Genomic DNA, 14,349 nt, shown 5'->3' on the forward strand with positions numbered 1-14,349 from the left:
TGTTGTGTATTGTGTAAGACTAATGATTCACAGACGTGTACCCCTGAAGCAAATAATATATTATATGTTAATAAAAATGAATGAATGAATGGTAAAATGCTTTCTGGTATAAAAACTTAAAAATGGACTATTAAAAATTATTATCGTGGGGGGAACAAAGGCAAGAGGGACCATCAACTGAAAGTAAGATCAATTGTAAATCACTCCCAATTTGGCAAAAAGTAGTATAGTATGTGTGTATACATTTCAGGGACAAAAAGCTTCTATGTCAACAGTGAATATTCATAAATGTCAAATATGCAGTTCTGGGATCCTATATGTGGAGAATAGACATTTTCAGCCAGTGGATGCTTAAGGAAATAGCAAAGAATTGGCATTACTTGAACAGAACTAAATGCAGTCTAAGGTATTAGAGCTTAATCACCATCAGTGAAATGTAGACTTTCATCAACAGTTGGCATTTGCCTTTGATAAAACAAATTCTAGAGTTAAGAGATACACTGTCCTTTATACTATGATAATCTGATTTTCTTGAGTAATAATATGTTGCCATGGTAAGTTTTATTTCATGCTGTTTTCTCTCCACTCCAAACAAGGTTTATAATATGTAGAACATATTTACTGTTTAAATTAAAAATAAGAAGTGCACTTAAATGATAAGTTAACATTAATTTTGTGATGTTCCCTTAGACTGTAGTGTGACAAAGAATGGTCTTCTCAAAATGGCTTGTAATTTTGAGTTTTATAAGGTGTCTTGTTATGCAAAGTCTTGGTGTGTGAACACTCCGATTAAAAAAGATTCCAAATTTTCAAAGAATGTACTAGAATATGCTACAATGTGTGTGTTTCCTAGAAGCATACTTTCCTACAGTTATATGCGTAAGAGCCCCAAACTTTGAATATACTCATGGAACTCTAGTCCAAATAAAACAACATTCTCTGATGTTACAGAGCTTGTTATTTTTTAGTACAAAAAAAAATCCATCGTTTAGGTAATATAAATGGGTTATTAATGCCAGCATACATTATGTAAAATATGAAAAAAAATCCTATTTTAGGATTATAGGTATAGGCTTCCTGAGATACTTTCTTCTTCAGTTTCAACTGAGAGTGCTACCTTTCTAATCTTGTTTTCCTCTGTGAGTCCTCTAAGACCTGCCTTCTTTACCTTCCCCCAAACGTAGCAGGCCTGTCCTGATTCCACACCCAGGTGCATGTTGTTTTTCTTGCCAGAGCCACGCTTTCCCGAATCTCTCCATTGTTCTTTAGAAACCTACTTCCTAAGGCCTTCCACTCCTGATTTCATTTTCCTCTGACTCCCAAACGTTTAATAGCCGGACACCTCTTTGGAACTCAGAGATCACACGCTATCTTAAGGCCATGTCATATTTCTTCTGAGTTCACTTGCTGTCTAGGGCAATATAATTTAATTTGTAAGTGATCGAGAAACTTATTGTGTAAGAACCCCTTTTATAAAGCTGCATTTCTGTAGATATTAGTGTAAGTGTGCTTAGTGGAAATTTCAGTTAATTTGAAGTTTTTATTTAAATAATGCCAGAGAAGAGATTGTTATCATATATGGAATCATAAGATATGAAGAAGGAAGGATAATTAATTTCAGAAAAAAATATGACATATCTATATTTCCTATATTATGTGGCCATAGACTATATCCCTAAACTTGCCCTTTGACCCAAATGGAACCAAGTAGGGCATAGAAAGTTAAAATAATCAATTTGAAATTATGGTGTACTCAAATTTATTTAGTCTGTTCTAAGTAAAAGAAACAAATACCAGCTAACTTCACAACTAATCTTTTGAGTTAGCTCATGGAGTGAAATGAAAGCCTGGAGAAACCAATCTTGGGTATCCCCTAGGTAGTCAAGGTAGTAGGAACTGACAGAAGGTCTCTTCAGTGTACTATCTTTGAAATCAATAAACTTCAAATGTCTGTTTTTTTCCTTATGGCATTTCACCTAAGATTCAGAAACCTGATAGAGAGGTCCTGTTGCCCTTGCTTGGGTTAGATACTGTCCTATGGGTCAAGATCAAGGAATCTTAATCAGCAGTGTTACCAACTGTCTACCTATAAAGAAGATCCAAGTCTTCCACAGGAAATTGGGAGCCATTACAGAAGGGGGGGAGGGAAATAAAGATTAGTTTATTTGTGAAATCAACTTGCAGAATATATAATGTCAGAGAAATAGCAGGTGAGAAACACCTAAGGAATAGAGAGACCTGTAGGAGGAAGTTATTCATTACCCTGACAAGAAATCACGAAATGGTATTTTCCAGCATGTTCTAATGAGACTACATGTATATCAAACTATGAGACAATTAAAGATTAGAAACTGTTAGCCAACTCGTTGTAAAAACTTGTCTTTCTAGTCAGAGTTGATATACATGGGAGCTTTGTATTTCAAAGGTTGTTCTCCCAAATATTTATGGTGAGAAGAATTCTCTGGCTCTTGTCCTATGTGTTGAAATGTCACCCTAGGCAAAGCAAAGTAAAGCAAGGCCAAGGTATTTTGTGTATAAAGGCATTTCTGTCTCCTGAAGTGTGCACACTGGCAAGGGAGATTCTCCTCACCCCTTCACTTTCCCCACCCTCCAGAAAATACTGGGGCTTTCTTTGCAATTCTGGTGTTCTGCCTATGTAATTGTATACTTTTCCTGAAGTTCTGTAATTTGAAGATTTAAATAAACAACAGTCTCATATGCATTTGTTCTTATATAGCTTTTTAGTCTCGCTAGCTGTTTGGCTATTGCTATCATATAGTATCTAGTTTAGGGAATCAAGACTATATTTTCTTTAAAAGGAATTTTGACCAAGAAAAATGGCAGAGTACCCAATTGTCATTAGAAGGACCAGCATTATATTATTTGCTTTTATAGTAGAGTAGGTACTAGAAAGAGCTAGTTTCTGATGGTTATTTCAAAGGATTTAGATATTTGGAAGTTTGCAGTATTCTGTCTGCTAACACAATCATTTGGTTTGAGAGGCTGGCCTTTAGACTCTGCAATTTTGTGTACAAATTGTAACCTCTTCCAGTTTTCAGTTATGAAATACTGAAAGTTAATTTATACAAAGGCCTGTGGCAGGTGGGGATGTGATTTTTGCCTAGTGTTCTGAATGTCAAAGTGAATACATTCACTGAAGCCCAGATAAATTGGTGGTTGTAACCATGACTCTCTTAAGATAGCCAAATGCTCCACCATCTAATTAGGGGCATGCATGAATGGCTGAATGATATTTTCCACTGTCTTTAGCTATTATCTGATGAAACAACAGCCAAGGGAATGGCTTAGAAAGACCTGTGGTCAAAGAAGACTCTGTTGAAACTGTAAACCTGACATGGTACAGGGACATAGGAAGTGTAGATTAAGTGGGAAGCCTTGCGGGGGCAGGGAGGTGGAGATTTGGCCCTCCAAATCCATTGCCATGTAAACTGTTTTAGAACTTTGGAAGAAGTAATATTTTCAAATTCTTTGAAAATATTACTTTGATTTAAAAAATTTAGTAAAAATTAAAAACAAAAAGAAAAATATCACTTGTCAATTTAAAAATCCTTCCTCTGTCCCCCAAATAGGCAGATATAATCAAAATAGTGCATGAACCAAGGATGATTTAATCCAATAATGCAAGGGTGGTTCGAGGTAGAAAAATAGAGTTTTAGGGATGCCTGGGTGGCTCAATTGCCTTAAGCCTCTGCCTTCGGCTCAGGTCATGATCCTGGGGTCCTGGAATTGAACTTCACATCTGCCTTCCTGCTCAGTGGGGAACCTGCTTTTCCCTCTGCCTGCTGCTCACCCCTGCTTGTGCTTTCTCTCTCTTTCTGACGAATAAAGAAAGGAAAAGAAAAGAAAAGAAAGTACAGATTTTATTACATTTAAAGTTCTATGGAAGAGATCATAATCATCTCCCTGTGCACCAGAAATGCCTTTGATAAAACATAGTAAGCATTCTCTATAAGAACACTCAAAATTAGGGAAATAGATATATTTTCTTAATTTTGTGGAATAAATTGATTTAAGCCCCAGAAGCAGCACCTTGGCATTTGAAGGTGTTCTAAGTTAGGAGCCAGAGACATACACCCTCATTATTTGACATTATCCTGTATACCCTGTTTGATGCAAAGGCAAAAGAAGGAAATCTGAAGTGTAAAAATACAAGGTAAAAATGTAAAACTATTACTGTTAGTAGATGACCGTGGAACTTTATTGTATTATATATTGTATATACCCAAGAGAATTGTCCAAGCATCTAAGGCAAATGAGAGAATTTAGTAAGGTAGTAGGACACAAAATTAACATACAGACATCAATAACTTTTACGCACAAAAGCCAAAGAAATAACCCCAATTATAATATTAGCAAAAAGAATAGAGTACTTAAAATTACCTTAAACTTAATAATTAAACTAATGTGGTAATGGTGAGTGAATAGGCACAGAATGGAAAATCCCGAAACACACCCGTATATACATACCCAAGAACTAGGTAGGAATTACAGATAGCTTTTCATCTATGAGATGACATACAACATTCAGGGAAAGCTGAAAAATGCAAGTGAAGTCTATAATGAAATACTGTTCTACAGTTACCATATTGGCAAAAATCCAAAAGTTTATGACACACGGCAAATTGCCGGGCATGACGTAAATTGGTTTAATCCCTTGAAGCCAATTTTGTAATATTAGTTACAATTACAGTGTACATAGCTTTTGACTCTGCAATTCCTCTTTTAGGTTTTACCTAACAGATACGCATATATGCAAAAAGATATATGTATATGTAAGGTTATTCACTGCGGTGTTGTTTTCATTGTAAATCACAGGGAACTAAGAGAATTAGTTAAGAATTAAGAGAAAGCCCTATACTGAAACACAGGGCAGCACAAAGAAGAGAATGAGGAAGGTCGCTATGCATTGATGGGAAAGATCTTTAGGATATTTTCCAAGTGAAAAAAAGCAAGACATATACAGATACATATGTATATATGTACATATATATCATGCTATTTTTCTGTGTAAAAAATAGAGGAAAGCTATATTTGAGTTAGCAATATATGCATAAACAAACTCTAAAGAAGGATATAAAAGAAACAAGAAGCACTGGTTTCCTGTGGAGGATATGGGAGTTAGGTGAGAAATAGGTAGGTGTGGATTATATACCTTTGGTCCCTCTTTTTCATTCTTGAACTAGATAATAATCTAGGTAATAAACAATAATATATGATAACAATAGCCAAACACCTCAAGAGACTAAAAGGCTGTGTAATGTTTTGCTTATTTGGTAACTAAATAAACAGTGTGCAACCATATGGTGAGATACTTTGTGCTTAATTAAGAAAAAAATGACTAGGGATGCTGTCTATGTATTGATAGGGAAAAATCTTGGGGATGTTAAGGGCATGAGACAAGGTTTGGAATAGAATGTACAATATGCTATTTTTTGTCAAAAAAGAGGAAATTAGGACTTTCGTGGAGAAAGTCTGGGAGGATACTCAAGTTGGTGGGTGTTATGATGTACTACCAGTTCCCCTCCAGACTCCCTTTGGGACTGAGAGATTCCTTGCCCTAGCTGCACACAGTGCTGTTGGCAGGATGCCTTCAGCTGACACCCCTACAGAAATGATTGCCTCATTTGAAGGGAGCCCCCTCACCTATGGTCATGCCCACTCCCTGGATGGCCTGAACCCGGTGAATGACCAACATGGGAGTGTGATGGGCCAACTCTCCATGCCTAACTCTTCAGAGCAACTCTGAAGGGCATTCCAGCTTTAGAAGTCCCCTTCCTTGACACTACATGGCTGCTTATCTTTTTTCCTCTCCGGCCTATTACCTTCCAATGGAAAAGAATAGTTCTAAAAAAACTTTCTTCTTACTAAGAACCTTCTTCCTGGGGAAGCTAACATGTGGCAAGAAACCAAACCTGGTGAATGGGGACAAGGTGTTCAAACTGTGCCTTTTTGCAATTAAAAAATTTCTTTTGAAGCATGTGGATGTATTCTTTACTCAAATCAAGAGTAAACATTTTAAAGTTAGGGCACCTGGATGGCTCAGTGGATTAAAGCCTCTGCCTTTGGTTCAGGTCATGATCTCAGGGTCCTGGGATAGAGCCCCGCATCGTGCTCTCTGCTCAGCAGGGAGACTGTTTCCTCCTCTCTCTCTGCCTGCCTCTCTGCCTGCCTCTTTGCCTGCTTGTGATCTCTGTCTGTCAAATAGATAAGTAAAATTAAAAAAAAAATTTTTTTTAAGTTAACTTGATATGTCAGTGATATTTTATGCTTTTCCATGTGTATTTTTAAAGAAGACTTTTATGACTTAATTTAGGAGGAGATATTTTTAATCCAAAATACTGTGCCCTACCACACTCTAAATATGTTTTTCTCCTTTTTTTTTTTTTTTTTTCGCTTAGGACCTACAGAAGAATACTTTCTTGATCTCTTACCTACGATGGAATTTAAAAAGTCACCTGATGGTGGATGGGGCTGGGTGATTGTGCTTGTCTCCTTTTTTACTCAGTTTTTGTGTTATGGATCACCGTTGGCTGTTGGAGTCTTGTACATAGAATGGCTGGACATCTTTGGTGAAGGAAAAGGAAAAACAGCCTGGGTCGGATCCCTTGCAAGTGGAGTTGGCTTGCTTGCAAGTAAGTGGATAAATGCATGCTTCTCCTCTGTCCCCTATCGTTGAATTAAATTTGCGGCCTCACTAACACTGTGCAAGCCATAGAAAGATATATATATATATATATTTTAAGTATAACATATTCCCTGCTTTCATTGAAATTTTAGTACCTTTTCACTATAATAAATCTATGTGAAAATACAGGGATCTGGAAGATTGTCATTCATCTCTTTATCCATTTATTTGCTGTTATATGCCAGTCAGTGTGCTAGATTCTGGATATAAAAAGATGAACAGTAAACACACTGTTCCTGCCCTTAAGAGACTCACAGGGAGATGAGGGCACAGATCCAGGCATGTCCAGTGAATGCTGGTAACCAGAGGACCACGTGATGTTGGGCAGTACTAAGCAGATCCTGTATAATTCAAAGTTAGTTCTCTGCCATTTAGGCACACTGTGATCAAATTGTATGAACATCATTTGTGTCCCCTTTATAAGAGAAGTGTGACATAGCAAGGGGTTGTCCCATCTCACAATGGTGATGCTATTCAGAATTCTAATGCAGTGTTATGCATGATGTAGATGTGATATATTTGTCTTCAAAGGCTTTTTATAATGTCTCCAAGAGTAATGTTCTTCATAAACATTTATATATGATATAATGTGATTCCTGTCATCTTTAGAAAGAACAATAGAGGGTTTTAATTTACCTTTAAAGGATGAAAATCATATGACCCTTCTATTTCTGAAGTAATAGTTTGAACTCTGCAGCAGTGTTTAATGATCATGTAATTTACTTGGAACTATCTAAGCACAGGTGTGCTAGGATGGTTTGGGGTCAGTTGCCCCGGAGTCTCTTCCTATTGCTACGAAGTTGACGTGGTTCATTGAACAAATCACAATCTCTGTTCTGTGGGAACATAGGGAGAAAATAAGGACATTGGATGTGGTGATTTGTAAGGTAATTTTCAGCTCTGAAATGATTTCATGAAAACAAAATAAACTAGCGGTACCTTCTTTTGAGTATGTTGTCTTTCCTGATCTCTAAAAGGGATTTTTTAAAAGATTTTATTTATTTATTTGAGAGAGAGAGAGAGAGAATGAGAGAGAGAGCATGAGAGGGGAGAGGTCGGAGGGAGAAGCAGACTCCCTGCTGAGCAAGGAGCCCAGTGCGGGACTCGATCCTAAGACTCCAGGATCATGACCTGAGCTGAAGGCAGTTGCTTAATCAACTGAGCCACCCAGGTACCCCTAAAAGGGATTTCTCAAAACAAAACAAAAACATTTGCTTCCAATTAATGTATTACCTTGTTAAATTAAAAGCAGGACTTGAAAAACAATCCTGGATCATCTGGTCATGCCAGATAAGATAACTAAACATAACTAAACAAATGAAAATAATACTGTCATTATGAACTCAAGAAAAACAGGAAGAGTTTGCTCAAGATTTGTTTGAAAGAGTTTTTTAAAACGCGGATTGTTTGCAAAGCTGTCAAAGTACAAAAGGATGATAACTGATATGTTAATATACGGGTTTGCAAGTACTGATTTCTTGAAAATGATCAGGTATGAAGAGGAAATAGTTTTTTTTAAATTTAATTTAATTTATTTTTTTCAGTGTTCCAAGATTTATCGTTTATGCACCACACCTAGTGCTCCATGCAATACGTGCCCTCCTTAATATCCACCACCAGTCCTTCCTTCCACCCCTGTCCATCCTTCCACCCCCGTCCCCTCCAAAACCCTCAGTTTGTTTCTCAGAGTCCACAGCCTCTCATGCTTTGTCTCCCCCTCCTATTTGCCCCAATTCACTTTTCCTATCCTTCTCCTAATGTCCTCCATGATATTCCTTATGCTCCACAAGTAAGTGAAACCGTATGATAATTGACGCTCTCTGCTTGACTTATTTTACTCAGCATAATCTCCTCCAGTCCCAGCCACGTGATACAAAAGTTGGGTATTCATCCCTTCTGATGGAGGCATAATACTCCATTGTATATATGGACCCTATCTTCTTTATCCATTCGTCTGGTGAAGGGCATCTTGGCTCTTTCCACAGTTTGGAGACAATGACCATTGCTGCTGTGAACCCTGGGGTACAGATGGCCCTTCTTTTCACTAGATCTATATCGTTGGGGTAAATACCCAGTAGTGCAATTGCTGGGTCATAGGGTAGCTCTATTTTTAATTTTTTGAGGAATCTCAACACTATTTTCCAAAGTGGCTGCACCAACTTGCTTTCCCACCAACATTGCAAGAGGGTTCCCCTTTCTCCACGTCCTCTCCAACACTTGTTGTTTCCTGTCTTATTATTTTGGCCATTCTAACTGGTGTAAGGTGGTATCTCAATGTGGTTTTGATCAATTTCCCTGATGGCTAATGATGAACATTTTTTCATGTGTCTATTAGCCATTTGTATGTCTTCTTTGGAGAAGTGTCTTCTGTCTGTCTTCATGTCTTCTGCCCATTTTTTGACATGATTATCTGTTTTTTGGGTGTTGAGTTTGAGGATTTCTTTATAGATCTTGGGTATCAGCCCTTTGTCTGTGGTAGGACAGAATTTTTTAATGTTCTCCAATTAGTCACCATTTTTATTAGCAAATACTAAGTTAAACAGAAATGTCATTACTTCATCTTCCAGCAAGGGTCAGGGATGATGAAAATGATATATACCTCAGTTAGCACATACTCAGAAAACAAATTTTTTCACAAAGTCTGTCCAGGTAGGAGTTGAGGGTTCAGAGGAGCTGAGAGCTCCTTAGGGATGGATGGGGCCCTGGTTGTCAGAACTCAGGCTGAGACTCAAAGTGAACTGCAGCTCTGCACTTACTCCAACTTCCCTCTGCTTCAAAGGCACCCCGTTAATCTGTAGGCAGGACCAGCTACATAATTTGCAGGCCCCATTGCAAAATAAAAATGCAAGGCCCCTTGTTAAAAATTAAGAATTTTGAGACAACAACAGTAGAGGAGTCAATCAAGTTTACTCTCTTCAACCCTCAGACATTCTAATTCAGTCAATCTATGATGGGGTCCACATACATGAATTTTTGTAAGTCTGAAAAGTGATTTTCAATTGAGAGCTACCATTGACTTAGACCCTCTTGACTTAGATTTCAATCTTGCCCTTCTTGAGAATTCTCCAATGTATGATTTGCTTTGACTTATTTGTAAATGGAGCTACTGTAGGTTTCTGCTTGGTTGTAGCACCATTCATGCTATATAAAACATGAAAAATAATGTCCACTGACTCTGATTCTGGTGAAAAGAAACCCCACAAAAATGGATGACCTTGCATCTTTTTGATAAAATATAATGTATACATATGTATATATATATATTTACATTCATACATTTTTTGATAAAGATGGGATTTATACACATACATATATGTGTGTGTGTGTGTATTTGCTTTTAAATTCAGGAGTGTATGTAAATTACTCAAGCTTGTCTAAAAAGGCAATTTCCTACCTATCAGTGCAGTGGGGTGGGGGGAGGAGGGGTCGTCCTGGGCGTCTTCATTTTAACTAGCTCCCCAGATGACTATGATGCAGGCGGGCCATATTATATCTGAGAAACATGAGTCATTGCCTTTACCCAGTTTTGTCCAGAGAAAACATAGAAGATGTCATCCTCAGTTCTGTGATCCAATGTCTGAAGCTTTATAACTGAGCAAGGCACAGAAGAGTAAGTACTTCTGCCAAGCAACATCTAAATTCTGAGGTTCTTGTGCTTGTCCTTTAACGTTCACTAAGCACCCTTTTGTGTGCTTGGCTCAGTATCAGCCGCTTTCACTTACTTGATCTTAGTTGATCCTCCGAACAATGCACCGATATAGGCATTATTGTCCTTAAGATATAGAGCCTAAGATGCCCACACAAAGATGACGCCCAAGGCAAAGCACACTCTCTAGGAGGAATAGTGGTCCCCCAGGCTCCAGTTTTCCTAACGTGTTCAACCCATTTCTTCATCTTTAAATTGGGGACAATAAAGTATTACCTTCTATGATTGTTGTGTAGAATAATGGAGATGGTGCTTGGTATGACTGAGATGCAGGTGCTCAACAAATATTAGCTATTAGAGGACAAGAATCAACCACAAATAAAATTACTTTAACAAGCAATTCAGACCAAACTGTGGAAGCCGCAAAAGAAAGGGACCCTTCAGAATGAGAGACAAAGATATTTCTGGGCTATGGACTGGAGGGAGACTGGAACTTTGGTAAGATTGTACCTGAGCATCTCAAATGTAAAGGCCCACCCCTTTTCTCTGGCAAACCTAGACTTGGACAGTAGCTAACAGTAGAATATTCGAACCATGCAAGACATGCACTCCTTTACTTCACACTCTTCATCATCTTAATTCTTCATTCCTTCTCTTTGAAACTCGAGCAGTTGAGGGGAAAATACTTCTTCCTCTCGTCTGAATTATTTGCTTATTCAGATGATCCTTGCGTTAAAAAAAGCTGGGAATTGGGGTTATATTGTAAACGAGCTCACCTCCGTTACACATCTCCTCCGTGCTCAGGATTCAAAAGCTTATCCTCTGTGCTTATCAGGGATTTTAGTTTCAGGGAAGATATAGAAAAAAGGCTTACTGATAATTTCAGACTTCGAAAATGCAAAGGCAAAGCAATGTCTGGAGTTTTATAGAGATGGGTTGTTAGATGGAAGGAAGGGCTGTGCATGGTGGGCTGACAGGGAGAAGGCCATCCACTCTGACTCCCTCTATGCAAAGGTCTGCAGCCTGCACTGCAGGTACGCCAGGTAGAGTAAATCCGGCAGAAGGAGGCCTTGCATTGGGAGATGTGATGGTCAGCATCCACCTGGGTAGCCTGTATTCCCCAGTTAGTCAAACACCAGTGTAGGTGTTATTTTAAAGGTATTTTACAGATGTGCTTCAAGTTCACCATCAACTGATTTTAAGTAATAGAGATTATCCTCAATAATTTGGGTGAACTTGACTCAGTACATTTAAAAAGACTTAAGAGCAGAAATGAACTTTCCCAGAAGAAATTCCGTCTTCAGGCTGTAGCTTCCGCCTGTGCCAGAGTGTCAAGCCGCCCCTCCTGGTGGCCTGCCCTATGGGTTTTGTACTTGCCTCGCCGGGTCTCACAATCGCATAAGCCCGTTTTTTGCAATAAATTTCCCAACACACATCTTCTGGTTCTGTTTCTCTGGTTGAAATGTGACGGATACAGGAGGGAAGGAACTTAACTGAAATCAGGGGCTCTCATGGCCCTGCATTGTTTTCAGATGAGCTCAAACACTTTTCCTTTAGACGTCATTCTTCAAATTCAAGAAGGGTGGGGCCGTTTTTCAGGCAACAGTGTTGCTGAAACAGCAGGGAGACCTTTTGTTCTCTATTTTTGTGCTCTAAGCAGATTTAACAGTCTCTCCCCTCCCTTTTCTCCTTAATTTCTCCAAAGGCCTGCAAACTGATAATAAGTCAATAAATCTATGCTCAGCTTAATAGTGACTCAGCATAGCCAGTTGGGCTTGCTGAATGAGTTGTGAGTGCAGGCAGAGTGGTGTTAGAGGATATCTGGACGATTTTACTCTCAGGCACTGTTACTCCTTCAAGTAGGACTGAATTTCTGCCTCCTGCAAGGGTTCTGTTGCATCGGCCAGTTCCCAGGATGCTAGGCATTTCCAGGATTGGTGAGAATAACTCCAGGTTTTGCTTAAGCTTTCCGTGCTCTTTATAGATCAGCAAACCAACCAGCAAGCAAAGCAGCTGTATGCATGATCAACAATTTGAGTGGGTTTGGCTCCTTAGTGCCTTTCTCTTCCTTTAGGGAGATGAACTTGAAATTCTGGTCTCAGCAGGAACAAGGGATGAGAACCTACAAGAGTTTGCTGGGCTCCCTGCATTGTGGGTATCGGGGTAAGACTTTCCTGGCTCAGTCATCTGCTCTCTTAGGAAATGCTTGCTCTGCTGCCAGCATACAACCTGGTTACAGCTCTGTTTTTTTTTTTTTTTTTTTTTCCCTCACTGTGCTGTCAGCCTACTTACGGCTTCAGTGCAGTAGGCCTCACCATCTGACCACTCTTGGGATTCTGAAACTTTTTAGGAGAAATAAGTGCATGGAAGTGATTTGTTTCCCAAAAGGCATGCTTTCTTTCCCAAAGCTATCTTATAATAATGACAAATTTGAAAACCACATTATGTTTCGGTTTTCCTCCATTTAGAATTTTCATCCCTTTGTTGATATAAGCACATTTTAGGGCCCAGTTCAAGGCTTTTTTTTTTTTTTTTTTTCCCATGGCGGTCTCCCTTTTCTGAAATCCCTAAACACATGATTTGAGCCTTTCTTTCGGTGCCTCTTATCTGTGACCTTGGTTTTATTTTATTTTATTTATTTGACAGACAGAGATCACAAGCAGGCAGAGAGGCAGGCAGAGAGAGAGGAGGAAGCAGTCTCTCCGCTGAGCAGAGAGCCCGATGCGGGACTCGATCCCAGGAACCTGGGACCATGACCTGAGCTGAAAGCAGAGGCTTTAACCCACTGAGCCACCCAGGCACCCCATGACCTTGGATTTTAATTGAACACTTGTGTGTTTATTTTGTCTTCTGGGGTAGGTCTTATATTGTGTGTCCTCCTCTCTGTGCTTCTGCCATGATAGGAGACTCCAGGGCTGGGCTGTCCAGCACAGCTGCCACCCACCACATGTGGCTACTGAGCACTTGAAATGCAGCAAGCTCAAGTTGAGAAGTACTCTAAGTGTAAAAAATTCACACTGGATTTCAAAACCTTACTACAAAACAAAAGAATTTCAAATGTCTCAATGATATTGCAGTGTTGAAATGATAAGGTTTTAGATGTATCGAGTGAGATAAAATGTATTACTTAAATTAATTTTACCTCTTTTTCTTTTTCTTTTTTTTTTTTTTTAAAGATTTTATTTATTTATTTGACAGAGAGAAATTACAAGTACACTGAGAGGCAGGCAGAGAGAGAGAGAGAAGGAAGCAGGCTCCCCGCTGAGCAGAGAGCCCGATGCGGGACTCGATCCCAGGACCCTGAGATCATGACCTGAGCCGAAGGCAGCGGCTTAACCCACTGAGCCACCCAGGCGCCCCTCTTTTTATTTTTCTAATGTTCCTACGAGGGAGTTTAGAGTTCCATATGTGGCTCACGTGTCCGCGTCCTTGTATTTCTATTGTGTAGCGTTGCTCGAGAAGACACTTGGTAAATAGTGAAGGGATGACAGTGAGCAAATATTTAGTTTTTGGTTTAATGAATGCAGACCTAAATATAATGTTACCAACGTATTTTAAAATTTTAAGAAATATATTCTTCCTCCATGCTAATTTGAACAGCCAGCAAAAATGTAGCTCTGTTGTTTCTTCCTAAATTACCCTGAGGGCTGAAGGAAACAATTTCACCACTCACTTGTAGATCGTTCTGACTTCCTTATAATAATTCATTCTTCTCATTTTCTTAATTCACCCGTGATCATAACAAAACGCTTTTTCAGTTAGAATTTTCACTTTCACTTCCTTTTTTATTCCCTTCATTGACTGAAAATTACCTCAATCAGTCTGATTTGCAGATGACTAGTAACAAATTATTTTATGTTTTTAGTTTCATTTTGTACTGACGAGGTTGCAGGGCTCAAAATCCCATCCTTATCTTGCTCACTTTCTTTGCTCCTTTCCTCAGTTTGTAGGGTTATTTCCTAACATACAGGTTCTTACTTTTTTTGAGTGAATGTGT

At 38.8% G+C, this 14,349-nt stretch overlaps 1 protein-coding gene across 4 annotated transcripts in view; it reads left to right on the forward strand.

Annotated features, from left to right (window-relative positions):
• SLC16A9 (solute carrier family 16 member 9) overlaps nucleotides 1-14,349 on the forward strand; it is a 54,088-nt gene that overhangs the window by 16,925 nt on the left and 22,814 nt on the right. For 2 of the 4 annotated variants that reach the window (XM_059170201.1, XM_059170203.1), the window contains exon 2: nucleotides 6,420-6,653. In XM_059170201.1, coding sequence (XP_059026184.1) covers nucleotides 6,458-6,653 — 196 coding nt within the window. In that variant the 5' untranslated portion in view covers nucleotides 6,420-6,457. Of the gene's footprint in view, nucleotides 1-6,419; nucleotides 6,654-12,426; nucleotides 12,516-13,030; nucleotides 13,208-14,349 lie in introns of those variants that run through there. The other 2 variants (XM_059170202.1, XM_059170204.1) reach the window with 2 other exon arrangements.

The sequence above is a fragment of the Mustela lutreola genome, chromosome 4 (assembly GCF_030435805.1).
Source record: "Mustela lutreola isolate mMusLut2 chromosome 4, mMusLut2.pri, whole genome shotgun sequence".
Classification (NCBI taxonomy): Eukaryota; Metazoa; Chordata; class Mammalia; order Carnivora; family Mustelidae; genus Mustela; species Mustela lutreola.